The 27386-nt window shown below is 40.4% G+C and overlaps 1 protein-coding gene and 1 pseudogene across 1 annotated transcript in view; one reads left to right on the forward strand and one right to left on the reverse strand.

The window, feature by feature from the left end:
* The window catches only part of Fbxl7 (F-box and leucine rich repeat protein 7), a 377007-nt gene that overhangs the window by 106962 nt on the left and 242659 nt on the right, over positions 1-27386 (forward strand). The window contains exon 2 of the mRNA XM_052743049.1: positions 7375-7464. Within this exon, the coding sequence (XP_052599009.1) occupies positions 7375-7464 (90 nt within the window). The remainder of the gene's footprint in view (positions 1-7374; positions 7465-27386) is intronic.
* LOC128113304 (60S ribosomal protein L6-like) lies at positions 11954-12850 on the reverse strand (annotated as a pseudogene).

The raw sequence follows: 27386 nt of genomic DNA on the forward strand, positions 1-27386 counted from the left end.
CTCTCTTTTATCTCTTTTTAGAGCCAAGATTGTTTAAGCCAAGGGTTGACATTTCACCTGCTAGTTCTGTGTGAAATGGGAAGCATCCCCCCACCTGCCCCGCCTCCCCACACTCTCCAAGTAAACTCACTGTATGCCTGAAACTGAAGGTCTACAGAGAAGCTCATAGGTCCCTACCAGGGGAGGGAGGGGAAGCCCCAAGCATCCTGGCTGTCCAGCTCTAGTCTCCAAGTGCAAGTCTTGGCAGCAGGTGTGTGAGGATCCCAGGGCTCACTCAGCACAGACATGTGTCGTTTGTGCTTTCTCTCCTCTGGATCCATTGTGGCCCAAAGCACTGGCCATCCAGCTTGACCTGGAGGTGGTACAACCTTCTGTGGCATCATTTCTTTGCATTCCAATCTTTAAACCCCTGTGCTTTGCCAATCCCTGGGCCAGAGCAGCACTCAAATGAGCCTCCTTCTTCTAACCCACTGCTTCTGACTTTTATAGTGTGGAGCATAGGACAGAAGCACTGGCTGATGTTTCTCATTTACACACAAATACAGCAGAGTCCTGGGAATCTGTCCCCTTTCACTCTTCCTGAAGGTCTCTAGTCCTCAGCAAATCACCAATTAAATTGCTCTACCTTGGCCTGAAAGAGCTAGTACATTCTTACAGTTTGCTTTCAGTGTCTTTCAAAAACTAGTATGAACCTAGGCCAGGGATGAAGGCAACTAGTTCTTTGAGGTGATTCATATTGTTATTCTCTGCATTCAGACATTTAAACTGTGGATCAATTTAGATTAGGAACCATCTCAAGATAGTAATGAGTGATGGGATAGTGAACTCAATAAATAACTATGACTCAGTGCTCCTCTGATTTATTACTGAGATATTGAAATGTTTTCTTTCTCTTGGTGTGGATACCTAATATGGGCATTTAATATCTAATCAGGCTCTCACCATCTGAAAATAGCAGCTTGAAAGCAAAGTGGTAGACAAAATCAGAAAGTACAGTGGAGACAACCATGTGGCTGCCCAAACTTGCTTGGGTAGTTTGTGTTTGGTATCTGTGTCTGTAATTCATGTGATGAATTTAACATACACAATCAGGGATTCATAGAGTAAAGCCAGACATTTCTTGAACTCTTAAGAATACTAGAAATTAGAGGACCCACTCTAGATTCTTTTTAAACATTGAGTTTTCTGTGACATCTGTGCTTGTCCTCCTGTAGTTCACAGCAGAAATTCTGGACATCTTGTTTCAGTTACTTGAAAAAACCATGTGGGCACCAGGGATGAAACAAGAAAAGAAAATTTGTTTCTATTTTGCATGTGATGATTTTTATTAATTTTATAATTGATTAAAATTCATTGTTTGACCATTTCATCCATGAATATAATGCATTCTGTTTACTCTCAGCCCCCTCCCCACCATCTCTCAGTTTCCTTCCACCTCTGTCGTGCCCTCCCTGTCATTCACCTCCCTAGAGGTCTCTAGCCCACATTCACGTCATTTTTGCTTTATGACTTCCTGATTTTAACAAGGCACGACTGTCTGGCCATGGGTTAAGAACTATTATTTCACCCTTGTGTACTCAACAATAGGTTCAGTTTGTTTGGGGCAGGGGGAGTTTTAAAGGAAAGAAATTTAATCCTTTATGAATGAGATCACATTGAATGGATATCATCTTTATTTTCAAATATTGGGAAAAGCCCAATATTTGTTTTTGATGGTGTAAAAGCAGGCATGTGGTTCTGCTGACATCCCTGGGTTGATAATGTGTCTGAAATAGCCAAAATAATTGACCCACCAGCTAATTTCTTTATGGCAGGGACTATAATTATCTGAATATTAATTAATGAAGTTATAAGATAACAATCAACTGCAGTGGAATGCATTTACATCTTTGATATCATTTAACACCTAATTCTTTATTCTGTTCTCAACTACTCTGCCTTCCCCCCATCTTTCTCTTCTTGAACAACTGGAGAACTGGTTATGATGTCAGATGTAAGGCAGATGAGAACACCATGGTGATATCTATAACATGAAGCCAATTGTACTAAAAAATTGGGTATTTTTGAGCTGCTTTTTCCATATCTAGAAATGTAACTGAGTTGTTGTTTTTTAATGACCATAATAGCTGTATAATGCAGAAATTGATCTTCATAAGACAGAGAGGGTTTAATTGTCTTTCCAAAACTAGGAAGTTGTAGACGAATTTCTAAATGGCCTTATTAAATAAAAAAAATGTAGCCAAATATAGGGGTGAAAACCTTAGAGAGATCAGGGAAATAGAGAAAGCCACCAGCCAACCTTACCTTACCAACTCTGCAGCTTCCAAAGAGAGCTTCTTCCTGTCTACTCACGTTTATATGCCTTTTCTGTTCTGTTCTCTCATTGGCTCTCCTAGCCCAGTCACATCACTTCCTCTTCCTAAACAGCTCTGTCACTTTCTGTCTGTCTGTACAGACCACTAGACCTCTATGGTTGGTACTGGGACAAACGGCATGTGTCACCAGGCTTGGCTCTGTTCCTTAGTGTGGCCTTGAACACACAAAGATCCTGCCTGCTAAGTGATATGATTAAGGGCATGTCCTCCCACTGCCTGACTTCTTTGTTTACTTAAAATGGCTTGCTATTCCCTGTGATCTCCAGTCAAGCTTTATTTATTAAAGCACAAATAAAATATCACCATCTTTCAGCGCAAATATCACCACAGGAAGTGGCAACTACAGGCAGGAACTTAGGCTTCTGGACTCTGAATCCTTCATGCCACCCATCATAGTCATCATGAAATCTGGCCACCAGATGCAGAACCATGTTTAATACATGATGATATGTAGTCGACCCTCATATTGACAGATACTGTATTATCAAATTCATCTGCCTGTAACCACCCAAATCAATACCTATGTTGTATTTGATCACCCAGAGCCCTGCACATAGATAATAAAAACTTTGTCTTCTGATGAGTTTGTTCTCATGAGAAGTTTAGGGAGGGAATATCTGCCATTTGTCTCCTGCTATAGGCCAGCTTCATTTTTGTGTTGTTATTCTTGTTATTTTGCCTTTTTTTTCATTACTGGGATCAAGCTCAGGGGTTTGTACATGTTAGGAAAGTAATCTGCCACTGTACCATACCTTCAGCGGTTACCAGTGTTCATTTGTGGTCTGTTTATTGGTATGTTATTTATCGCTACTGTCTCTTGCTGATTTTGCCATTTAAAATGTCCCAGGCATAGTTCTTAAAAGCTTTCTAGCATTCCTAAAAACAGACTCTGATGTCCCATATAGATTATCCTCATCCAGGCTGGATTTATGGTGCTGTTGGCCTGAAGTTCAATGTAAATGAGCCAAAAGTACATCAAACATGAAGACTTTGAAGAGAAGCACATCTAAAACCAGGGTTTGCATTGATTTGTTGATGAAAATGTTGTGAGCAGGGGTTCCTATGACCTTTCAGAGCAATGCTTTTGTGTTTGTGGTCACATCATAAAATGTGACTACCTCAAACTGTGAGAACCAACTGGATTTGAGCTCCTGTTATCTTGCGTTCCTCAATTAATGCATTAGATGTTAATGTGTTTTCAAAACGTCTACTTATTGAAGGACATGCAACATCAATGGGGTGAGTCTTCCCCTCAAGGGGACAAAACGTGTTTCTTGAACAAGACCCCCTTGCTCTTTTTGTGCACAAAGTAAATGTATGTATGCACTCACCGTTTAGCAGCAGTCCATCACAACCATGATGTAGTACTGGTGTTGGTAGGGATAATTACCAAATGGAGAAATTTATCATTTTCTTTGAGGAGCAATAAAGAGATTCAGAAGCACAATTGAGAGCATAGTGAATATTTAATATGGTGAAACATCTAAAGTATGAGGGTGCACCACACAATCCAGGTGCTTGCAGCCAACTCCATATGGTACCACCAATGACCATCATTGTTGCTTCACCTTTATGCCCTTTCTTCATTCACAAGACAAGGAGGGTACACACACATTTCCATTGGTGACTGAGAATTACCTCAGGCATGTATCATCTTTGGACTTTCAATGTGATGACAGTTTAAAAATGAATGCTTCCAAAACAAAGGAATGGTCATTTAAGGTGATAGATACTCTTGAGTATTCTGATCTAATTAATCATTACTCATTGTGTACAAGTATTCAAAAAACAAATTAGTCCATTGACATGGATAAGTAAGTCTTACTTACTATATGCAGCAAGACTCTTTGGACATGGCATCTTGGCTTCACTGCAGAGGAATCCTGTTGTAAGACTATCTCTTAAGGGAGGACTTTTCTGCAATGATTTTGGATTGATAGTGTAGAAAAGCAAAAACCTGAAGATGTGAACAATGAAATTAGACCAAACGAAGCTCTGATGATGGTTTACTTTGTTGTAAGAGAGAACTCCCTGCCTGTTGTGGTAATAGCCATTTCTTTTTTATTTAAAAAAAATTTATTCATTTTATATGCCAACCATAGACCTTTCTCTTATCCCTCCACCCCACCCCCCAGCCTACCCCCATCACCTCCATTTTTAATGTCAGCACTTGGGAGGCAGAGGGAGGCATATCACTGTGATTTCATGACCAGCCTGATCTGCATAGCAAGTTCCAGACCAGACACAGCTAAGACCAGACACATAGTAAGACCCTTTCTGCAAAAAACCAAAGGGAATTCCTGAGTTCATTGCAAGGAGTGATGGACAGGTGGAGTTAATTCTTACATCTCAGAGCAGCAGAGACATCTTCAATCCAGGCACATATTGTCTTTAGCAGCCAGTGTTTAAGATTTGAAATGCAAGTTAATCTCTGCAAAAAAACACCATCACCTATTATATTTAATTAATGCTGTTACTCTTTAATGTTATGTGTTATATTATTTTGAGCTTAATTTGTTATTTTGTTTTCCTTTTCTTGTTGAATCAGAGGTAGAACATATGGAATTTATTTTAAGTTTTCCATTTGCACATCCACTAAGCAATAACATAATTAAAATAATTTAAGTCTATGTATTAGGTGGTGTACAATAACATTTTTGCCTTGTTAAAGGGAGTGTTTATGTTACTTGGCTTTGAAGAATAATCTAATGGACTCAGAGTCATTAACAATTTGAGCCAGCAGAAATCTTTCAGTTTAAACACCTCCCCTTCCAGATATAGTTGTTGAACTTCCAGCACAGAAGGGAGCCAGGGGGAGTGGATGTCCAAGATTACAAAGCAAAGGAGATGTATACTGAGGCCAGAGACCAAGTTCACATACTTCTAAGTGGGCAAGTGACTCACCATGTCATTCTACCACCAAAGGCTCCAATCCAAAAGGTTGGTTAGACCCAAACAAAAACAGAGTTACTGGAGCATCTCACTTAATGCCAAGGGAAGCATTTGTGAAAGCAATCTAAATAGTAGACTTGTTTGGAGCCTTAAGTCAGCAAGTTAACAGCAGTGGTAATGGGAAACACCCGTTTGTCTTGCCTGCTCAGGTGATAGTACCCATGATTTTTCCATGACTTTCAACATAGGAGACAGAATCCTGAAAGCTCCTTATTTCTAAGACTTTATGCTGTTCTACTCTGTGAAATTAGATTATGAGCTTCCTCATTCAGACTTGGCTTCGTCCATATGGGCTACTGTGATTAAATACCCAAGATTAGGTAGCTTATATGCAATCAAACCTATTCCTTACAGTTTAAAAACTGGTAGTTAAGGATTGGAGTGCCTGCACAGTTGGATCTTGCTAAGGACCTGCTCCCTGGTTTACATACTGCTGTTCTGTTGTACCTTCATGTGGCAGAAGAAGGCAGGGAGCTCTTTGACAAGGGTACAGATGCCATTTATGAGGATTACACTCTCACGATCTGATTACCCCCCAAGCCCTTCATCTCTTAATGTTGTGTCCTGGGAGCTTAAGATCTCAACAGTTTGGTAGAAAGTAACTATCCAATGGCCTGAATATACCATTGGTCAGATTGTTAGAAAAGAGTGCTTCTTGGCACACTGTAAATTTTTTTTATCATAACTCATGGAATGAAACAATCGCACCTTTGATATAGTTAGTGGGTTTTCTGTTGTTGCAAAAATCACTATGACATAAGAAAATGTAACATAAGTGAGGTGCTGTTGTTATTTCACAGTTGGGTCAGGATTCTGGGTATGCATTCACTGAGTCCTTCGCACAGGGTGGTACAAAGCTGCAACCGAACTATTAGCCAGAGTCATACTCTTTGTGGGCATCTGGGGGTCCTCTTCTTCATTCCACTGCAGAGTATGACAAGCCTAACGCTGACCTTAATATTTACTGCTTGAGATTCAAGGACAGCACAAGGTCCTCTTTCCTCTAGACCCTCGCAAAACACTCACCTCATTCAGTCTACACAAGATATTCTTCCTTTTGCTTAATTAAAGATTTATTAACTTGGGGACTTTAGTCACATTGCCAAAATCCCCTCAACTTTGCTGTATTGTGCTAATTAAAGTTACAGTGCTACAGGTATATTTAAATTACAGGGAGGAGATGGGAATCTTGGGTATCCTCAAGGACATGGGTAACTTAGAGCATTTTGAAATCTCCCACCATAGCTCTCAGACCCTCCCATGTGTGGAAACTCAGCCCTGAAGATATATATATATATATAAACTCAGGTAGACCAGAGCATCAGAACTGAAGTGTGTGTGATTGGAATTTAAGCTATAAAGTTCTTTCTTGTGGAGAACCTGTCCTGTCTATTCTAAGACACTTAGCAGCAACCCTGGCCACTGTCCTCCAGGTACCAGTAGCACCTCTGTCCTGCTTATGGCAACCAATTGACGCCAAGCATTCACATACATCTCATTGCATAGAAAACACTTCCTGGATTGAAGACCACTGTTGGTCCAAAAATCCATGCACTCGGTGTTTTGTTATTTTCCAGAAAGTCATATTAAACAGTGGAATTTGTGTTCTTAAAGTGATAGAGCCATGTGGACCCAGCCAGCTCTTGCTCGTCTGGTAGTTTTTCATTCTGAGATTTCTTTATTTCCAGTGCTAGTAAATGAAAAGTGTATAGTGGTGTTAATGCAATGGATGTGCTCCCCATATGTACTTACTTAGACACATTTGTTCCAAGATAAGATTATATATATACATTGGGCGTGTTTCATAATCTTGTCTGAGTTTATAATTAGGCCATACTATAAGAGAGCTTTAATTCCACTTTAATGTGGCTCAAGTATTTCCCCAAAGATATTCAATGCATAAGTCAAAATCCTTTCATAAACTCCACCTTTTGTATTAGAGCCACTTACTTGGAAATGAGTAGCTTAGTGTGTGACTGAGTAAAAAGCATGGTCCAGTTCTGAGATTACAAAACTCAGAAGCTATTTTTTCCTTGTTTTGCTCTAGGCAAAGGCAGCTCAAGCATCTCATCCGACGTGAGTTCAAGTACAGATCACACGCCTACCAAAGCCCAGAAGAATGTGGCCACCAGCGAAGGTAGGCATCTCTGGTCTTCATATCGTATCTTCCCTTTACAGAGCTGACTGTTTGAAAGATGAAGAGAAATGAGGGAGATTTACGTCTAGTCTATGGCATGAGACTCTACCAGATTATTAAAAAGGAGTAGGCAATGACCTCCCAAGGTTCCCTTTGGCTAGTCTGTTGGTACTTCCAATGAAGTTGATTTGGTGGGATTTAAGTGTCTTAATGTTAAGGCAGATGATATTATTTTGCAAAAAGGTGATGAGCTGACTCAAGAGAAGCCACTATGACATCATATACCAATTTTCCAGTATTGCAAAATGGTATGATATGAGAGCTTTTGATACAAGTTGAAAAGTCCTGCAAGAATGTACAAAATAATTGTTCCTTAAATTCAGGATGATGCTGACAAGAGGGTCACATGTGTAGAACTTGAATTAATCACTGAAGTTTGGGATATGCAAAGAAGCTTTGTTTCATTATTGAAATGATATGTGAAAAGATATCACTATAAACATGAACATCTCTTTACACATGACTGATTAAGGATTCCACAGCTGTTTCTGCAGAAGTACATGCTGGAATTCAGTTGCTTCCCAGAAGCTTTGAGCTATTACTTAATTGAGTGAAGAATTATTTCTGTGATTTTTAGTAGAAAGTTGACCCAATTATTTTGTCTTAATGTGAAACACAATGGAAGATTTCCTTTCTGAGTAAGAGTTCCCTCTAGATTAATTATCCAACAAAGGTCATTTTTTGTGCCATTAATGCTGGAAGGCTTTTTAAAAATTTGCATATTTTGTACATCCTGATTTTCTCAAATGTCCAGGGTGCTGAGGAAGCTTGTGTCCAGTTTTTGTTTTCAGGGCTTAGTGTCTGCTGCTCTTAACATCAGGAGTTGTGCTTACAGACTGACGTTGGCCTTTTGAGTTCTGTATGTTCTGTTTACCTGTATTGGAGTCTATGTATTGATTGATGTATGGTGGTGCTTTTCCTCCATGATTATTTTTCTCTTTCTGTAAGTTTTGTCTGGTTTCAGGGAACACAGAATGACCTTCTCAGGGCTCATTATCCTCAAGCCAGTGTGTAAGAGGCTCGGATGGCTGGATCCTATTCATTTGTGTTTAGAACCTTGCATTGTTTCTTGTGTGTCAGCAGCTCCTAAGGCAGATGGATTGGTGTGGTCTACTTAGCACAGCAAAGGGCCAGGTAGCAATCCAATTTTAATTTTCCACCTTGCTAAGTTAAACGGGGGGCATTTGATCACTCTTGAAATTCAGTGGAGTCAATGAGCAATCCTCGCTGTTTGGTTATAGCCACTTGCTTTTGGCAGCTCCATTCCTAGAATGCAGAGGGAAAGTGACTTCCATTTATCCAGAGTGGCTCTCTTCAGCTAGAAATTCCTTTTATGAGATTCTCAGTTCTTCCGGCTAATGTGTGGCAGTTAATCTTGCCACATCCATATGTCTATGGAAATAGATAAACTTTGAAATCATCCGTGTTTGCCTGTGTTTATGTTTTCTCATTATTGTTTTTTCCCTTTAAACATAGAAAATACTGAAGTGTAGATGCTTTTTTGAAAGAATTGGGAAAAGAAACTCTAGGATTTTATGCATTTAAAAATGTTGCTCTCTATGTTTAAATAGGAAATTAACCCTGGGGACCTCAAGCTTTCTTTTCTTTTGTTTTTCCTTCCAGAGAGAGGCACTGGTTTCCATACCAAGTTTTTATGCATTTTGTCATGATTGTATTTTTGACATTATGAAAATAATACCAGGGAAAAAAAGACTAAGAAAATTTGATATTCTTATGAAACAGAATGGGCTAAATTAGTGTGGGTTTCCTTTCCAGATCTTAGGGGGGAAAGTCTCAACTCTGTGGAAGATGTCATTCAGTTGGAGAGCTGAAAAATAATAAAAAGGAATGTGTTAACCTTTGCTATCTGAGAGTGAGGGAGGAGGGGTGTAAAGAATGAAGATTCATTTTGTCTGCATGTTTCTGATCAATGAAAATTTTTAAAATATTAAACAATAAAGGCAGTGTGGGCATTTGCTTCAGGGAATTGTGTTTGAGGGCTGCCTGCCACGCAGATGCTCCTGTGTAGGATGGTGAGTAGCCAGGCCTAATTTTTTCCCCACACAAATGACAGGGCCTCAGGCTGCTTCTCAGGATGAATGATTAGGGTGGCACATTCTCTGACCTGCACAGGTGGATTTACCTGATGTTGTGTGAGTTGCTTCCTTCTGGAAAATACCGGGTGACCCTTCTTGGCAATGATTTGGTGGAGTAACAGAAGGCCAGCATCGCTTCCTACAGAGGCAACAGGGGGCTACATTAAAACTCTCTTCTGACTATTGTCAAGAATTATGTTTAACCTTAAATTAAAAGAAAAAATTGCATGTGTGTGTGTGTGTGTGTGTGTGTGTGTGTGTGTGTGTGTGATCACATGCATGTGCAATTGCTCATGGAGGCCAAAGGAAAACCTAGATTCCCAGGTCCTGGTGTTACAGGCATTTGTGAGCCACCACATGTGGGTGCTGGGATCTGAACTCAGTAGAGCAGTGTGTACTTTGCAGAGCTGAGCCACCTCTCCATCCCCACTGTTTAACATTTGATGTTAAGAAAATTGGTGAGAGTGGAGCTGATTTTACAGTGGTTTGTTTGATGGACCTTTCTTTATTTTTTTCACCTCTGACTTCAGCAGCATTGCCTCCTGGGAGCACAGGCTGACTCTGAGTTTAAAGGTCAATAAATAATATATATTATTAATTTCCCTGAGCTCTTGAGAACATTAACAGTTGGGTTGCAAACACCATACAGTAGTGCTGGGCTGTCACTAGGTGGGATGGGGAGGAAATGGAAGGTACTATATTGGCCCCTGATTTTTGTTGTTGTTTGTGGTGATGTGTGTATCTGTGTCAACTGGAGTCTGACCTCTATCATGTGGCTAATGGTACTGGCTATGTTCGTTATTAGAAAACATGGATTCTACCATACAATGTGGTATAAATTGAGAACATGGTGTGCAGTGAAGAGAAGGATAGTCACATCTGCTTTTAGCTTGGGTGGAGGATGCTAGTGGAAGTTTAACTATAAGTTAACTATAAGTAGACCCAAGGACAGCCATTGAGAAGATGACCATGATTTTTAACTGGACAGTTGTAAAGGTTGTAGAAGGAGCTGATGCTTCTGCAGATTTGTGTGTAAATCACAGTAAAAAACATCTTGAAATTGCTGCCTCTAAGCTTTGAAAGGGGAGCAGGAAATAGTCATCGCTGCTCTGGGGCTATGGCTTGGCATGTAAGACAAAAGGAGCCAGGGAGTAGCCTGGTGCTGCCAGTCAGTGTGCAGCGTCTACTTCAAGATGACACAACATAGGATGTGTTTCCTGATATTTGTTAATACAATTTGTTAAATCCATGAGAAAAAGCTTCTTTTCAACCTTTGATTTAGAGGTTTTCTGTGTGGACTAGGCTGACCTTGAACTTGTGGGCTCTCTGCCTTGGTTTCCGAGTCCTAGCTTTATAGTATGCATTATAACACTTAGCAGAGAACGGCATTTAAGACCCACAAGGAATGTTCTCTTGCAAACATTGTGTGTATCTTCATTGTGGCTCAGCCACACACTCCTAAGACATGGCTGGAGGCACAGAGTGCTCCCTGATAACTGATACAGGATTTCTTTACAGTCCATAAATACTCCGTATGATACTTTAAGCTCATGATTTCTTGATACTATAGGGCAGTGGTTCCCAACCTTCCTAATGTTGCGACACTTTAGTACAATTCCTCACGTTATAGTGACCCCCAACCATAAACTTATTTCATTGCTACTTCGTAACTGTAATTTTGCTGCTGTTGTTAATCATAGTGTAAATATATGCAGGATATCTGATATGTGAGTACACCAAAGGGGTTTCAACCCACAGGTTGAGAGCAGCTACTATAGGGAGGGGGTTTGGGTGCAAGTATAGAAATTGGCATTGTTCATCCTCCCAGCATAATCTGCATGCTAACTAACCTTGCACGTCACAGTCTAATTCCTTCCAGTTGTGCTCTTCTTCATGTTCTACTCTTTGAAGCCATTCCCATCTAGTCAAATGTTCTATCCTAAAAAGAATGGCCTTTGACTGCAAACAGTGACAGTCACATCTAATGCAGTGTCAGTGGACTGGGTGAGGTAGTGAAGTCTCCTGGAGAGTAAGCTGAGTTTTGCACATGACATGAGAATGTGGCTTTTGAGGTGACGTCTCAGCAGATCAGTCTTTCTCCTGCTCTGGAGTAAAATGAAGTTAGTTCAGCTAGCCTCTCTTTAAACACAGCCATGTCAGCTATTGCTCCCAGGGATTGATCAAGTGTGGTGGTTGTTTTATAAATGTTGCTTATGAGGCTAGTCATCTGCACAGTTCTAAGATTTTGAGGCTATGAGGGATTGGCCAGTTCATTCCTTCATTCCTTCCGTCTTCCTTAATATATGTAACTGTTTAATTGAGTTGTTAGCAATTTAGAACACCAGTGTGTGAGGATGCATCCCATTTGTCAGAGTGAACTGAGATCACAGTTAGCCATGGAGCTGAAGAACAACTTTGATCTTGGGCAAAATGTGGGAGTGCACAGGGTTCTGATCAGCCGTGCTCTAACTGGTATTTCTACATGTAGAAGATCTCTCCCTCCTGGTGCCTGGGCATGCACAGCTGTTTCTTCTTGAAGTAAACATCAGTAGGGTGTTTGGGAATTTTAACTTGGCTAATAGTGACCTTTGTAGAGGTGGCAATGACAAACTTCTAGTGTGTTCTATGTGGAAGAACTCTGTGAAGGCCAAGAGGTCCAGTGAGAAGTAGCAGCCACTACCCAGATGCTTCAGGAAAATCATTCTTTTGCCTGTGTAGCACCAGGTGAGGGTGATCAGATGGTCCTGGGAATGATGCTGGCACAGAGCCATCTCATGGGCTGGCAAAAGCACATTTTGCTGCGGCTCAGTAGCTTCCATGGCATGTCTTTGGTAGGATAATACCCAGGCATTTTGCAAAACATCACCACCCAATTATCACCATTCTTTTTGCCATGGTTTTGTGACAACCTTGGACTTCTTGGCTGAGTATTTCCTTTTGTACAAGGCCTTTCTAGAATAGAGCAGGAGTACCTGCCAGTTCCTCTAACTAGGACAGGGTTTCAGCTGCAGTGGGGCTTCCTCTCCTTGGGTCTTAACACCTTAGCATCATCCTTTTTTTGCTGCTTCAGTGGTGGGACCACCAGCCTTCCTGGCTGCAGTTTTCTTCATTGTTTCAGGCTTCTCAGCTTTTTCACCCACTGTCTTGCAAGATGGGAAAGAGAAATTTACAAAGAAATACCTGGGACACTGGGAATGAAATGATTTTCTTGAGATTATAAGCCCGAAGAAATTGCCAAGTGGGAGTTTGATTCAGCACTGACGGATTGAACAAACTAGAGCAAAATAATGACAACTAACAACAACAACAACAAAAACTTCTGTCATCTTAAAAACGAAAACAAACAAACAAGCAAAAACAAAAAACTCCAAAACAAGCTGTCGTTTTTCTGCAGGTGGAAGTGTTTAGTCTCTTTTTGCCTCAGTTTCTACATGTTTATTATGGGCTTGCTGCTAGGCCAAGGCAGACTGTGTGGAAGGGTTTGAGAATGGCTGTTGAACTCAGGTGGATCCTGATTTTGGCCAGGGGGACAGAGTCTGCCCTTAACCTACCCAGTGACTTCACTACTCATCTTCGAATAGAGTTCCTTGATGCTGCTGTGTGGAATTGCCTCGTGACTTGAGTCCTGGTGAGAAAGTGATTTTAAGTCTTTCCTTTGAGGCATGTGACATGAGTTGACTCCCAAAGAATTTATAGTGATATTCTCCCAGACCTAAATCCACCCACTTATTTATATAGTCAGTGGTTTCTTACATTTTCAGTGCCCAAATTAGGCCTGTACCAAAAAGAGTTGATTTGAATGTGTCGCGGCATATGGCTCTGTTTATTCGCTCTGTCTTGCGTTGTGTTCTGTCTACTTCTTTGAGGGTGTATGCTTAAACAAAGTTAATGTGATTCACCGAGGAAGGGAAAAATCATGCTTTTAACTCAGGGTGGTTCCTCTTGCCCTTGAAGCTTTTTGTCACTATTCAGTGAACTTTGTGTTTGTATGTGTGTGTGGTATGCATGTGCACATGTATGTGGCTGTACACTTAAATGTATGTGTGTGGGAGTCAACATCACATGTCTTCCTCAGTGACTTTGTACCTTCCATTTTGGCACAGGTTCTCTTACTGAACCTGGAGCTCACTAATTCAGGTAGCTGGCTCGCAAGCGCCAGGTATTCTCCTGCGTCAGTCACCCCTTCTCCTCTGTGGGGCTGCAGATATGACTCTGCACTCAGCTTTTTCATGGGTGCTGGGGATCTGAACTTGGGTCCTTATGCATGGGTGGCAAGCCTTTGCTCATGGAGCTATCTTCCCAGTTTCATCCAACAAACAATATTGTCGAGGCCCCTGTACCAAGTGCATCCAAATGCTTTCAGGAGCAGGACAGCATTGAAAGTTGCTCTGTCATCATATCTCTCTTGACAAATAGGCATTGATGCTTCCATTGGAAAGATGAGGAAGGGAACTCAAAAGGTAAGTGCAGATTGAAATCATATAAACTACCAAGTGACAAGGATGGGCTATGAGCCCAACGTCCTAAGATTAATTATTTGTGCTTGGTTTGTAATTGTTGAAAATTTCTCTTCACTCATAGTTTTTAAGATGTGATAATTGTGCATAGTAATGGATGTCACTGTTACCCTTTCATAATTTGTATATCATCCTTGGAGTACATTCCTTACAGAACATTCTTTCTTACCCTCTCCAATTTGCTTCTTTCCCAGGTGCCCTGATTTTTCCATAGTTAGTCTGTGAAAATTTATGACTATCATGTATAAGATGTTATCAAAATATAATTTGAAATTATATGGGAGAAGTTATCTTGTCAACTCATAATTTTTTTCTTCATTGCCAATATTATTCAAAGAAACCCTTTCATGAGCCATATGTCTGGAAGATAAAATTTTGTTATTTCAAGTTGTTTTTACACTCAACTATTGACAGTAAGTTTGTAAGTGACAATTACTACATCCTGAACAGATTGTAGCAAAGAGTCTTATCAATGGGAATTGCAATTGAAGTTATCCATGACATGCAATTATAAACTATGTATGATAGGAAGGTATTGAATAATTATTTGGAATATGTGGCATGTTTTTCCTTTAAGTAGATCCATGGGGTTATTGTTTCTGGGTTTTAGGGATTTTTGTTTGTTTGTTTGTTTGTTTGGGGTGTGTGTGTGTGTGTGTATGTGTGTGTGTGTGTGGTGTATGTATGTAAGTCTGTAGATGCATGCTCTCCGTGTGTTTGTGTTCATAGGTGGCAGTCAGAAGAAGACAGTAAATGTCTTCTCTATCACTCACTGCCTTATTACCCTTAGACAGGGTGATGGATTATCTCTTATTGAATGAGAAGTTTGGTGCTTAGGTTAGGCACTCTGGCTAGTGAGCTCAAGGATCCACCTGTCTACTTTCCCTGTTGGCAGGGTTCCAGGCATGCACAGCCATGCCCAACTTTTTATATAAGAATTCAAACTGAGGTCCTCATGTTTACACAGAAAGTGCCCTTACTCACCAAACCACCCTCCAGGGCTGATCATTCTCTAGTTGGAAATGTTCTCAAGGAGAAAATAATGATTTCACAACACCAACCTTGAAACTGTTCTGAATTAAATATACCTCGGCCTAAAGATCAAGTGAAATTAGAGCAGAAGCCGGTAACATAAATCATATAACATAGAAAGATGAACAAAAAGGAAAGAACTAGAGGAAGATAATGGCACTTAAGAATGTCTTTAAAGTACTAACAGTTCAAAAATGACATGGGTTCAAGTTCAGAGGTTGGGTGGGGACTTTAGAGATTTTGAAATCAGCTGCTGTCTTTGGAACTTCCATTAGCTGTAAGTGGGGGGTGATGGCTGATTATTACATAGATTTTTTTTTGCTTTTAAAATTAAATTTTAAACTTAACCATCTCTGAAAGTGTCAGGATCACATAGGAAATCATTGCAAAGCTTTAGCTGATGAGGCTTAATGTGTTCTGCTAATTTAATTAGTAGTGCATTGCTACATGACGGAGCTGCTCTTACAGCTTAAGCTACTGCCTAATTAGAAGTTTAGGTAGATCTGAAACACTTCACAAATTACCTCTGGGGATTTGAGCATGTAATAGAGTCAGTGTGTCCAATTTAATAAAGACAAGATGTCCAATTTGCATTCAAGGATTAGTCTAAGCTGTGTGAAACTCATCAATTTGTGATCTACAAAATTGGTATTTAAGCTTAGAAATAAAACCCTAAATACCCCTCAGATTCAAACTTGGTGTAATTTCATCAGGGAATTATCTTCAAAACTGGATAATCTGGAATGGCTATCATACACCACTCTCTAAGGAAAATTAGCTCCCCCTCTCTCTCCTCCCCGCCCCCCTCCATTTTAGACTAATATTTAAAGTATGATCTCTTAGTGTCTTTGATGAAAAGATATTATTTTTGATCTTTGATATCCTAATACCACTTCTAAAATAACCTTGTATTTAGTTCTTCTTCTTAGTTTACCCTTTGCTGTAAAAAAGAATACTCATTAAGCAATTGATATGTTTCAGAGGTAAACATTCTGGTTCATTTAAATACAACTAAGCATGTTAATGAAGGCTTTGTTCATAAGACTTCTCAGTAGCTTCAGTTTCATTAAATGGGGATATATTAAAGAGTGTGGTGTAAATTTAAATACCTTTGATTGGCACTTGTGGTATCCAAAATGGATGGTAGGCATGGGTCATACAGTTGTAACACAGTGGGCAATTCTTCACTAAAATATATTTTCTTCTCCTTGAAGAATCTTTAAAAACATTTTGGATTTGACTTAATCATTTAGACACAGCGTGTACCTTGCAGCATCCCAGAGTTTCCTCTCTTCCCCCTAGCCTTAAACAAGTATCTCTTGCAATAGTTCAGTTTGATTCTTGAAGGAATCCAATTTTATGGCAAGGCCAGGACACGGATGGAGCAGTTACATAGTAATTCAGGGTAGAGCAGGAGTGTGTCTCATCAGATGGCCTCAGTCAGAGGTACATAGAAAAAGGGATGGGTTAGACCTGGAGGAGAGGGGAAGCCTCCTAGGGCACTGGGGCTTGATTTTGCTGTGTGGTTAGATGGCACAGTAGTAAAAGGAAGATGTCACATCTGTAGCAGGGTGTTTACAACTCAGGAAAAATCCGCCTGGGTCCATCAAGGGGAAGGTGGAAGCTTCTAGATAGAACCTTTCTTGCCTGACAATATTGAGTGGGCTCACAACTGCCTGTTCTTTGCATGGGGATCTCAGTGGAATTCATATAATTAGTAAGATAAGTGACCAATAACAATATCTCTGTTTTATTCAACTCTCACTTGTCCACCTTCCTTTACATTTTAACACTATAAAGCCAACTTTTCCAGGAAAGAGGAGACACAGCATAGGTGGTGGGGAGGGACTCATTATCTTAGTACAAATAATCTGATTTTGAAAATATTTGACCTTTACAGCTGTGAACACAGTGTGACCTTAAGCATCAGATTAACATGCCTGTTTACTTCCTCTGCCTGGAGATAGCTTCCTGAGGATACACTCACTTCCTTGGGAAGTTTCTAACATCCCACGCTGTTAGACTAACAAATAAGGAGATAAAAAGCACTTCATTTGTAAAAAGGTGTTCATTTATATCCAAGATACTTATAGACTTAGAATGTGCACAGCGTAGAGGGAATAGCTTACATATAGTTTAGGGGTTATGGTAATTTGGCAATGACTGAAGAACTGTAAGGACTGCCCTCTGTGGGAAGGGGGCAGCCATATGGTAAATGATCAGAAACACAATCAGGACCCTCTGCTTGTGTGTAAGGGATGCTGTCTCCCCTGGTGAATTTCCTGGTGCATTAAGGGACGGTTGTTGTTCTTAGTAACTGTGTAGAGTATGTGACTTCTTATAACTGGGCTGAAGAAATCTACACAGAAGAGAGTTTTGTGTTGTAAATGATAGAGATATTAAGGAAGGGAGAGAAATAGCTGCTCTGAAAGAAGATGCAGCTATGGGGGCCAAGGATTGCCCCCCCCCACTAGCATCATCAGGGTAGCAGTTGCTAGAGATATTTTTATCTGTCTCTGAAGATCTTTAGTCAAGCCTGTTAAATTCACAGAACTGCTAGTGGGATGGATTTCCTGGAGGAATAAGTAAGAGACACACTGAGGCCGCTTGCTTTTCTTCTCGGTCTTCACAGATACAACTAAGGCTGCTCTAGATGAAACATCAGCCAACACTTCACCACAACTACAGTTTACACACAGTTGTTCTGTTAGGCTTCTCCTCTGTTGTGTGGGGCGGTGTCTTTTACCACTTGTGTTACTTGGTGCAATTTACATTAAATCTGTGTGATTTATATTGACTTTACTCTGTGAGTGTAATTTTGAACTAATTTTATTCCAATTATTAGCTACTGTTCTCATATAATCCTTTTAAGAACTGCTATGAAACCTTTAGCTTTCCTCTCCTGATATCATTTTTTCTTGCTGTAAAACTACCCTTATATTCCAGACTCACATCCCCATCTCCTCTTACTCCCCCTTCTTTATCTCCTCCTTTTTTATCTTCTTCCAGCTCCATCCTCCCCATCCTCCCCTCCTCCCTCCTGCCCCTCCTCTTTCTTCTTCCTCCATTTCCTCCTCCTTCTCCTCATCCCTCCTCACCCCCCCTCATTTCTTCTTTTCTTCCTTCTTCCTAGTATCACCTCCTTCTTCTCATACTCCTCATCTCTCCTCTTCCTTTTCCTTCTTCTAAGTCATTTTCCAAAGGTATCTGGATCCTTACAGTAGAGAAATATATTTGCAACATAAGTCAAGAATCAAGTACAGGGTTCTTGCTGCTGTGATCTTATTTCTAACAATATAGTTGAAAATATGTGTTTTACAAGATATCAGTCCATATTGAGTTTGTCGATTTATCATGTTGGACATTACAAAACTTTCTTGGCACATATTATTTTATTAAGTAGTTTCATTGGGTACAAAGCTATACTGCTGAGCCATTAAAGATCTGTTTTCTGTATGAGTTTGTTCTCTCAGATCAACTTCTGATAATGTCAGATATGATCACTGAAGGTTGTGACAGTCACAGGTCACTGAACAAGCCAGGCATTCACTGCTACATTTCATTTATGATTGTCATTGGTCCCTTTACAATTTTCTGTAGTTTGTGGATTTTTTTGTGAGAAAGAAATAAGGTTTATGCAGATTTGTAAACCCATTTCAGAAAGCTACCAGAATATCTGACAACCATAAGCATTTGATAAATGTCAATAGAATCCCTCATTTAATAAAAACAAAACAAAATAAAAAACCCATGAAACAAAAATGTGGTGATTGCTTTATTGCCACATAAGTGTGGTTAGCCTTGCTTCCCACTTCATGTCCATGCTGTGTAACAGGCTGGAAGAAGGTTCCCTCCAGCCCCGCTTTGGAGCTTTTATGGTTGCAGTATATTCGAAACCAAGTTCAACAAGTTACACCCACTCCTGCCACAGTGCAATCTGCTACACTAGAGTCTCTTCCTCAACTGAATTGTTATTTACAATATGAGATGGAGATTCCTCATTCTCTTTCTTCTGGATGCTGAAGCTCTTGCCAGTGCTCCTGTATTCCTGTTTCTGGTCTATCTGGGCCATGCAGGACTCGCTGCTGTCATGAACCAGGGTCCTGGTTTCAAGGCCTAAGTCCTCATTGCCATCTAAGCATTCAAAGCATTCCTCAGCCATATCATCAGAGTCTTGACTCTTGAGGTTTTGGCCCTAAAAATCTTATCAAAAGAATTAAGAAAAGAATCTGCTTCCAAAGCGATTGGATCCTATAGCTGGAGTTTTCTCCAGTCCTGCCCAGCCCCACGGACCCTACAACCACTTATAAAATAATCACTCAGAAGCTCATATTAATTAAACTGCTCGGCCATTAGCTCAGGCCTACCACTGTCTAGCTCTTACACTTAAACTCAGCCCATTTCTGTTAATCTATGTCACCACATTACCTGCTGCCTTTACATGCTGCCCCTGGATGGCAGGCTGATGTCTCCTCCACTCAGACTTCCATTTCCCAGACTTTTCTTCTCTCTTTGTCCTGCCTATACTTCCTGCCTGGCTACTGGCCAATCAGCATTTTATTTATCAATCAATCATCCAAAGCAGGATCCTCAGAGGCAACCCTTAGTAGCTCTGCTTCCTTGTGGGTTAGACTCTGAATGTGAAGGCTGTTGTGGCTTCTGAGACCTGAATTGCATCATACATCTGCTCTTCCTCCTTCCCGTAAATGGGCTGTGCTTCTCTTCAGGCAGCAGCATCTTGTGTAGCAGCTGGTTCAGCTGGTCTGATGAGAGGTCTATGCACTGGTTATCATCCTCAGGAGGAAGGTCAGCTTCTTCTTCTTCCTTAAGCTCTTCTACATCAAATGGCAGTGTCTGCAACATGGTTAAAATTTCTTTTCCTGAGCTCCTAGAAAGTGAACTTTCTGGCTGGTGTATCAGGAGTTGGAAGTAGTTCTTTGCCACCTCCACTCTTTTCTTGTATGGAACAGAATCTTCTATTAGTTCCTTCAAGCAACCGTCCCTTTTCCAACTTTCAAGGAAGCTGACCCAAAGGGATGAAATAGTAGCAGAAGATTTTCTGGAGTTAGAAAAAAATGTGCTACATTTAAAACATGAAATCTCAAGTCCATGAACCAGTTCATGCCCAATTCATAGGCATGGTCCTGGGGATATGATGGAGGTGGCAGTCCGTATCCACTCTGCCAGTCTGGCATAACTCTCTTTTGTACTAGCTGTGCATACAGACATTTAGTGAAAGTGACAGATGCTATTATTCATGCTATAGAGGAAAAAAAAAAATCTTGAAACTGTGAGAGGCCCAGGTCACTGGGGGCCCATAGGTGGAATGCCTGGACTGCTGCAGTCATCGGTATGGTTCATTGTTTGAACAGGGTCTCAATGCCAGTATAAGGAAGCAATATGCTTCATGAAGAGAGGTTTTAGTCTTTCTGGATACCCCTGGATACATCTGTTCACAGCAGTTTGTACATATTCTGGAGCTAAAACTTCTCGGTGTACTGAGATTATACTCAAAGCTTGTTGGATTCTTGGGGTGTTAGTGAGTAACAAGGATATTCTTTTATATTTCCTTGGAGCAGGACTAATGGACAACTCCCCAGTTTGGTGTATCTCTTAAACCTAGTTTGTGTATCAAAGAAACTTACTTTTTCAGTAGATATGGCTATTAACACAGAGACCCACAGCTGATCAGGGTGGAGAGAATAACAGACTGTAGGGTGCTCAGTCATAAATGGTACATCTATATTACAGTCCTCTTCCCAAGGCTCAGGGACCATTGTGGAAGAGGAGACAGAAGGACTGTAAGAGCCAGAGGTGGTATGCTGTGGGATGTTCTGTATGGCAAATGTGTTGCTGATTGGTCAATAAATAAAACACTGATTGGCCATTGGCTAGGCAGGAAATGTAGGTGGGACAAGGAGGAGAATAAAGCTGGGAAGTGGAAGGCTGAGTCAGAGAGACACTGCCAGCCGCCACAATGAGAAACAGCATGTGAAGATGCCGGTAAGCCACGAGCCATGTGGCAAGGTATAGATTTGTGGAAATGGATTAATTTAAGCTGTAAGAAAAGTTAGCAAGAAGCCTGCCACGGCCATACAGTTTGTAACCAATATAAATCTCTGTGTTTATTTGGTCGGGTCTGAGTGACTGTGGGACTGGCAGGTGAGAGAGATTTGTCCTGACTGTGGGCCAGGCAGGAAAACTCTAGCTACAAATGGCGTCCAACGTGGTGGCAAGAGTTTCCACCTAAAAACTGAGAAAAAAGATTCTAAAACAGAGCTAAAAACAGCTTCCTAATTGTCTCTCTCAAATGAGTGGCAGCTGCCCCTTTGAGCTACTGGTGGGTTCCTGGCGTGTGTGCGCGCTTGACCTGCAGTATGGCGGGAATGAGGCCTCTGCAAGTGGCACATTAAGCTTCATGGTGGATTTAGACTTCGCTAGTACAAAACAAAAAAAAGAGGTTTCTGGGCTACAAGCTGCTTGGCTAAAAGCATAGACCAGGATAGCTCCCAGAGCTGGCGGTAAAGTACCACAGCCATGTTGGGAAGCTGAGGTGGGCGGAGCCAGCAGCCACAGCTGCTGTAGTTTAAAGCAATAGATTCACAATAAGACAGATTCAGATGTAATAGTTTACAATGTGTATAAAATATATGTAGGCTTGAAAGAGACAAAAAAGGTGATATATACAGTTATATAAAGAAATACATAGTTTTAAAAAACAAAGTCTTTAAAGAGACAGTAAAATTAAAATTAATATAAAAAATAAGCCACGTGAAGATGACTATTACACAGAGAATCTGGATTGTGTTGTCTTTGGGATTTTTAACTGCAGAAAAACATTTGATCGTAAAAGATGTTGAGTTAAACCAATATGTATATTTTAAAGATACCTTGACTTCAAAATTTGGATGTAAGGATATGTTACTTTGGAAAGGAGACTCTGCTTTTGTTCCCACAGAAAGCCAGAGACTATGGATTTGTTCCAGATTAAGATAACATCAGGTTTGACCAGCCAAGACCCCCTGAAAGGTCTCCGATGACACCATGGCCCAGATGATAAAACATCCAGAATGGTTTCAAGGCAACTGGCTCAGACGATGCAGCCTCACGGACTACTCCATAATTCTAAAATTTTCTTTGTGTCCCTGTAAGATACAGCGCCCCTCTCCAGCAGGAAGTAGTAAGAGAAGCTACGTCCAAATTCCCAAATTATATGTAATTTTACTTTGTTAAGGTTAAAACCTTCCTTTTTGAAAAAAAAAGGGGGGAAGTGCTGTGGGATGTTCTGTATGGCAAATGTGTTGCTGATTGGTCAATAAATAAAACACTGATTGGCCATTGGCTAGGCAAGAAGTATAGGTGGGACAAGGAGGAGAATAAAGCTGGGAAGTGGAAGGCTGAGTCAGAGAGACACTGCCAGCCGCCACGATGAGAAACAGCATGTGAAGATGCCGGTAAGCCACGAGCCATGTGGCAAGGTATAGATTTGTGGAAATGGATTAATTTAAGCTGTAAGAAAAGTTAGAAAGAAGCCTGCCACGGCCATACAGTTTGTAACCAATGTAAGTCTCTGTGTTTACTTGGTCAGGTCTGAGCAGCTGTGGGACTGGCAGGTGAGAGAGATTTGTCATGACTGTGGACCAGGCAGGAAAAGTCCAGCTACAGTGGTAGGCATATATATATACTGTGTTTTGGACATAACAGAGCAGTTGTACATATGAACTCATGGTTCAAGCCAGACAAATCCAGCTTAGAGATGGGAGGGGATCAACAAATCTAACCCACTAGCTGCAGAGATATTGACACTTGATAGCTGTCAAGAGGAGAGTCTGTTTTCTTTAAGGGATTGGCCTCTGATAGGTTGGCCATGTTCCAGTGGGTGGTCATGGACCCAAGAATTATACAGTCAGTCACAAATTCAATCACATTGGAGGGGGCTCACTAATTGCACTACTTTGTGATCAGTAGTTATGTATTTGTAGCTGTCTCTAGTACTTCGGGCGAGAATGTGCTTCAGGATGCTGTGAAGGGGGACCAAAATGAGACTTGGTCTTGAGCTGCAAAGGTTTCTGAGAAATGCTTATGTTTGGACACAGTAATAGGAGAGAAGAGATATATATCAAGGTCAGGGCTGTCCATATAGCACCTTCAAAGTTATGGAAAAGATGGAGAGATTTTCTTCTAAGAACAGAGAGGAGACACTGAGGACTTTGGAAGTGGGCAGACTATCTTTTTCTGCCATGGTGGGTGTGAGTAGATGGTAAGAGGAGCAGCCAGTTTCATTCAGAGATACCTTTGGGCCAGATAGGAGTTTACAGTGCTTGTTCTGTTGTCCTGGCCTGTGTTTTCACTCTCAGGTTTTTTTGTTTGTTTGTTTTGTTTTGTTTTTTCTTTCCCTAGAGGACTGATAATCTCAGTGTGGCCACTAATATCCTGTGACCTATGGTTTGCAACAAGATAAATACAGAGATAAGAGTGGTTTTTAGAAAATGCTTGTTTCTTCTGTTAGGTAGAGAAGCTTCCCTTCTAGAACAACCACCTACTATATCACATAAACCACCTTATTTCTCCTGGGTGTCCTCGGCTCTCTTCATGGAGGAGCTCTATGTGCTAAACACTTTGAATCAAGCTGCAGGGCTGATTCAGTAAAAGTAATAGTGAGGACCTGGGTATAATAATTGTCTTCAATAGTCTGTTAATACCCTTAACATGACTATGATTTCTAAATATTGTTTTCTTTTTGAGACAGGGATTCATATTGCCAAGTCTGTCTTGCAGTTTCTTATCTTCTCCATTACGGTGATTACAGCCACATACCACCACTCCTCATTTATGTGGTGCTGGATTTTAAACCCAGGGTTTTGTGCAATCTACCAAACAAGCTCTATTCGCCACCCCCCACGAAGTCTTGCTGTCTTCAGCATATTCATTTTAGAACACAGTATTCTCTGATTGCATTAACAATGCAAGATCTCTTACAGTTACAGGGACCAACTTATGATTGACTAATGTTGGGAAACATTAAAGCAGGGAATCATTGAAAAATTAGTAGGTGTACTGTGAATGTGTTTTTTAAATTAAAACATATCACTACATCTGTTCTGCTATAATTTGAAGTCATGTTAAATCGCTTTCTTTGATTATGTCACTAGTGATTGATTGGAGTTCTGTGTTGTTTGTTTCTTGCATTAATCATGCAGCAGCCTCTCCTTTGCAGTCATCAGCACTGGTGTCTTTGAAATTCGATTTTTTTTCAAAAGTGGCACATCTAATAGAAAGTCTTTCAGGAATACAATATGAAAACAATGAGTTACATATTTAGTCAGAAGCCTACATGTCTGAAATCAGAAACAGTATAATTTAATAGTTATAGAAGAAAAGGGGAGTAGAAGGGCTCTGTTTAAGTGTTTAATCTGCACAATAATGGCCTTGTGTCTTGCTTGAGAGAAGAGATGCAATTGTAATGAATGGCAGCTTCTCCTTCGCTGAAACTCTCTTTCTGTAGAGAAGGAACATCTGACATTTGCTGTGGGTCATTCCACCTCAGAAAAGTCAGGAAAGGTAATGATATGAAAGGTTATAAAATAAGTGAATGAAAAGGAAATTCCAATCATGTAATAAAGACAGTTTCCAGTGGACAGAGATTGGAGTCAGTGTGAATGGTTTCCTTATGAGCTTGGAGCCTGTATAAAAAGGGAGGGACTGTAGCACAGTGAAGCAGGGTTAATGGCCATTATGTTTTGGGGCAGCATTATGGAAGGAACACGGATGAGTGGAATACATACAAAAGCATACTGTTGCATACAGGTAATGGAGGAGCATGTTTATGGGAGTGTGTGAGCCAGACAAGAAGCAGAGCAGCTTCGACAAATATCTACAGTTCTTTTGCTAGGAGGGAGCATGCCAATAAACTGTACAATGTACAGCAACAGCAGCAGACAGCATTCAGTAATACCCACCTTATGCTCAGCATGGTTCTTCTATTAACTCTCTTCACCGCCCCCCCCCACCAAAAAAAAGTAGGCAGGCATTAGTATAACTCTTTTCGAAGTAAGAAGCCAAGACAGAGAGAATAGTGATTTGCTCAAGACACCATTGCTTCTAAGTGCCTCAAACTAAGGCATCATTTTTTCCTTGATTCTATTTCTCATAGGAGAGCTCCATAATTTTAGATTATGGTCCATCAAAAAGTGATGGTGTGTTTCAAAGAGAATCTTGAAAGTGAGTAGTAGGCAGCATGCTGAACCAATCACAATGTGAAGGACAGAAAGAACCAAGATGAACCAGTTTGTCTTGAAAGGATCTAAATTTCTAATATCACAGCCCGTTTCTGGTTAATCCATTCAGCTAACCTCCATTAATACCTATTCTTCATCAATTGTCCTGAAGAATAAGGAGACATGACACATACCAATCTTGCCCTCAAGGGATAAAACCTGACATGAAGACAAAATTAAGTCTATAATTAGGAGAAATATAATATTCAGAAAGCAAAAAAGGCCTAGAGGAAGGAATAGATGTGCCCAGGGAAGTGTAGATCTTGCAGAAGTTTCACATAGGAGCTGATGTGTGATCTAGGTTCAGTATATGAGAAACATTTGTCCAGTGGTAACTAGAAGACAGGGTCATTTCTACATATACAGAATGGTTCATTGGTTGTGCCAAGGGTTTTGTGAAGTTGGTCATCTGACCCTGAGATATTCAAAGTGATATCAGAGGACCAGTTGGATCACATTTGAGAACTGCTTAGAGAACTGATTCTTATGATGACCTTTCGACCAGGGGAATCAGAGCTGGCATTTAAAAATCATCCATGGGTCATGCATTCGCATCAAAATTTGAAGAGGTCAGACTTGGATGTGTGATTCTAGTGTTGAATGCTTGCAAATAGTGATGACATAGGGAACTATCTGTCTGGCATACTAGGCAAACTTCAACTTTAATTCTGAGGGCAACAACGACTGTCATAAATCCTAACTCAGAGCATAAAGCTAATGTACACGTCCTTCCTAGCCCTCAGCTTGCATATCAACCTACTTGCAGATTGTAGAAAAAAATGGTATTTGCTCAAAGTTTTTAGTCCACTAAATGTCAGTGATGCCAAACAATGTTTATAGAAAATAGTCTTTCATAATTTGTGTTACTAGAAAGCAGATGAAGAGAAAGATCAGTCCTCCAGGATTATCTTTATTTTATGGCTAGCATATTATCCCCCGTAAGAACTGAGCAATGAGGCACAGGTTCTTTTTTTTTCTCAGTAGGCAGTTTTATTTTCTACTGAGTTCACCTAGAAACTGTCTCCTTAAGAAATGCCCTGAGGGGCAATACTTGAGTAAGTGTTGTGATTCCTTCCATATCAGTGGCATTGTGGTAATTTATTCATGGCTTTCCAAGTTATAGATTCCATCTTTTCCTTTTGGTCTAGAACTATCAAATTTAGGTCTGGGATGAGGATTTGAGTTAATAGACTCCTAGTCTTCAAGTCAGAATCTATTATTGAGACCAGGCAGAGCTCTGTTTCTCATTCCGTCACATAATGATGAGATTTTTCTGTCTTTCATAATATTTGATGCATTACAATATGACATATAAAGGCTACTTGATCACTTCCTGGTACATGGCATGTATTTAGTAAATGGTATCCACATTCTTTACAGACTTGGGTCTATTAAAATGGAGTATATCGAGAGAACAGGGTATTTATAATCTGGGGGGCATGGAACACAATGAGGCCTTCATGGGTGAACTCTGATATTTCTGCTGCCTCTGCTACATTCTTTTTCCCTTTTTTGATCCACTCAGATGTGTGCTATAGAAAAAACTTCCTTTTCTATGAGGAAGAGGCAGATATACTAGGATGTTTAGAAAAAAAATCCTTGGATTGCATGATATCAGGTCCCTGGGAATCTCCATCTGTGCATTTATTTGGAGCTGTATAGATTGATGTTGTGTTAGACGGCATTTGTGTCATAGGACTTCTATAATAGCAGAACCACAAACTAGATTGCTTACATTTCTGGCATGTAGATCTCAGAAATAGACTGATGGTGGCCATTTTGTTCTTAGAAAATACAAGAGAGTTCTTCCTCTTTTAACTTGTTGATGTTCTTCTGGTTGTAGATGTGTCATCTCTACTCTCTGTGCCCTTTGAGGCATGGTTCTCTCTGTGTATCTCTTATACAGATGAAGGTCTTTTGGGATTAAAGGCCCATCCAAC

The sequence above is a fragment of the Peromyscus californicus genome, unplaced genomic scaffold (assembly GCF_007827085.1).
Source record: "Peromyscus californicus insignis strain IS unplaced genomic scaffold, ASM782708v3 Scaffold_18__1_contigs__length_77618521, whole genome shotgun sequence".
In the NCBI taxonomy this organism is placed as follows: Eukaryota; Metazoa; Chordata; class Mammalia; order Rodentia; family Cricetidae; genus Peromyscus; species Peromyscus californicus.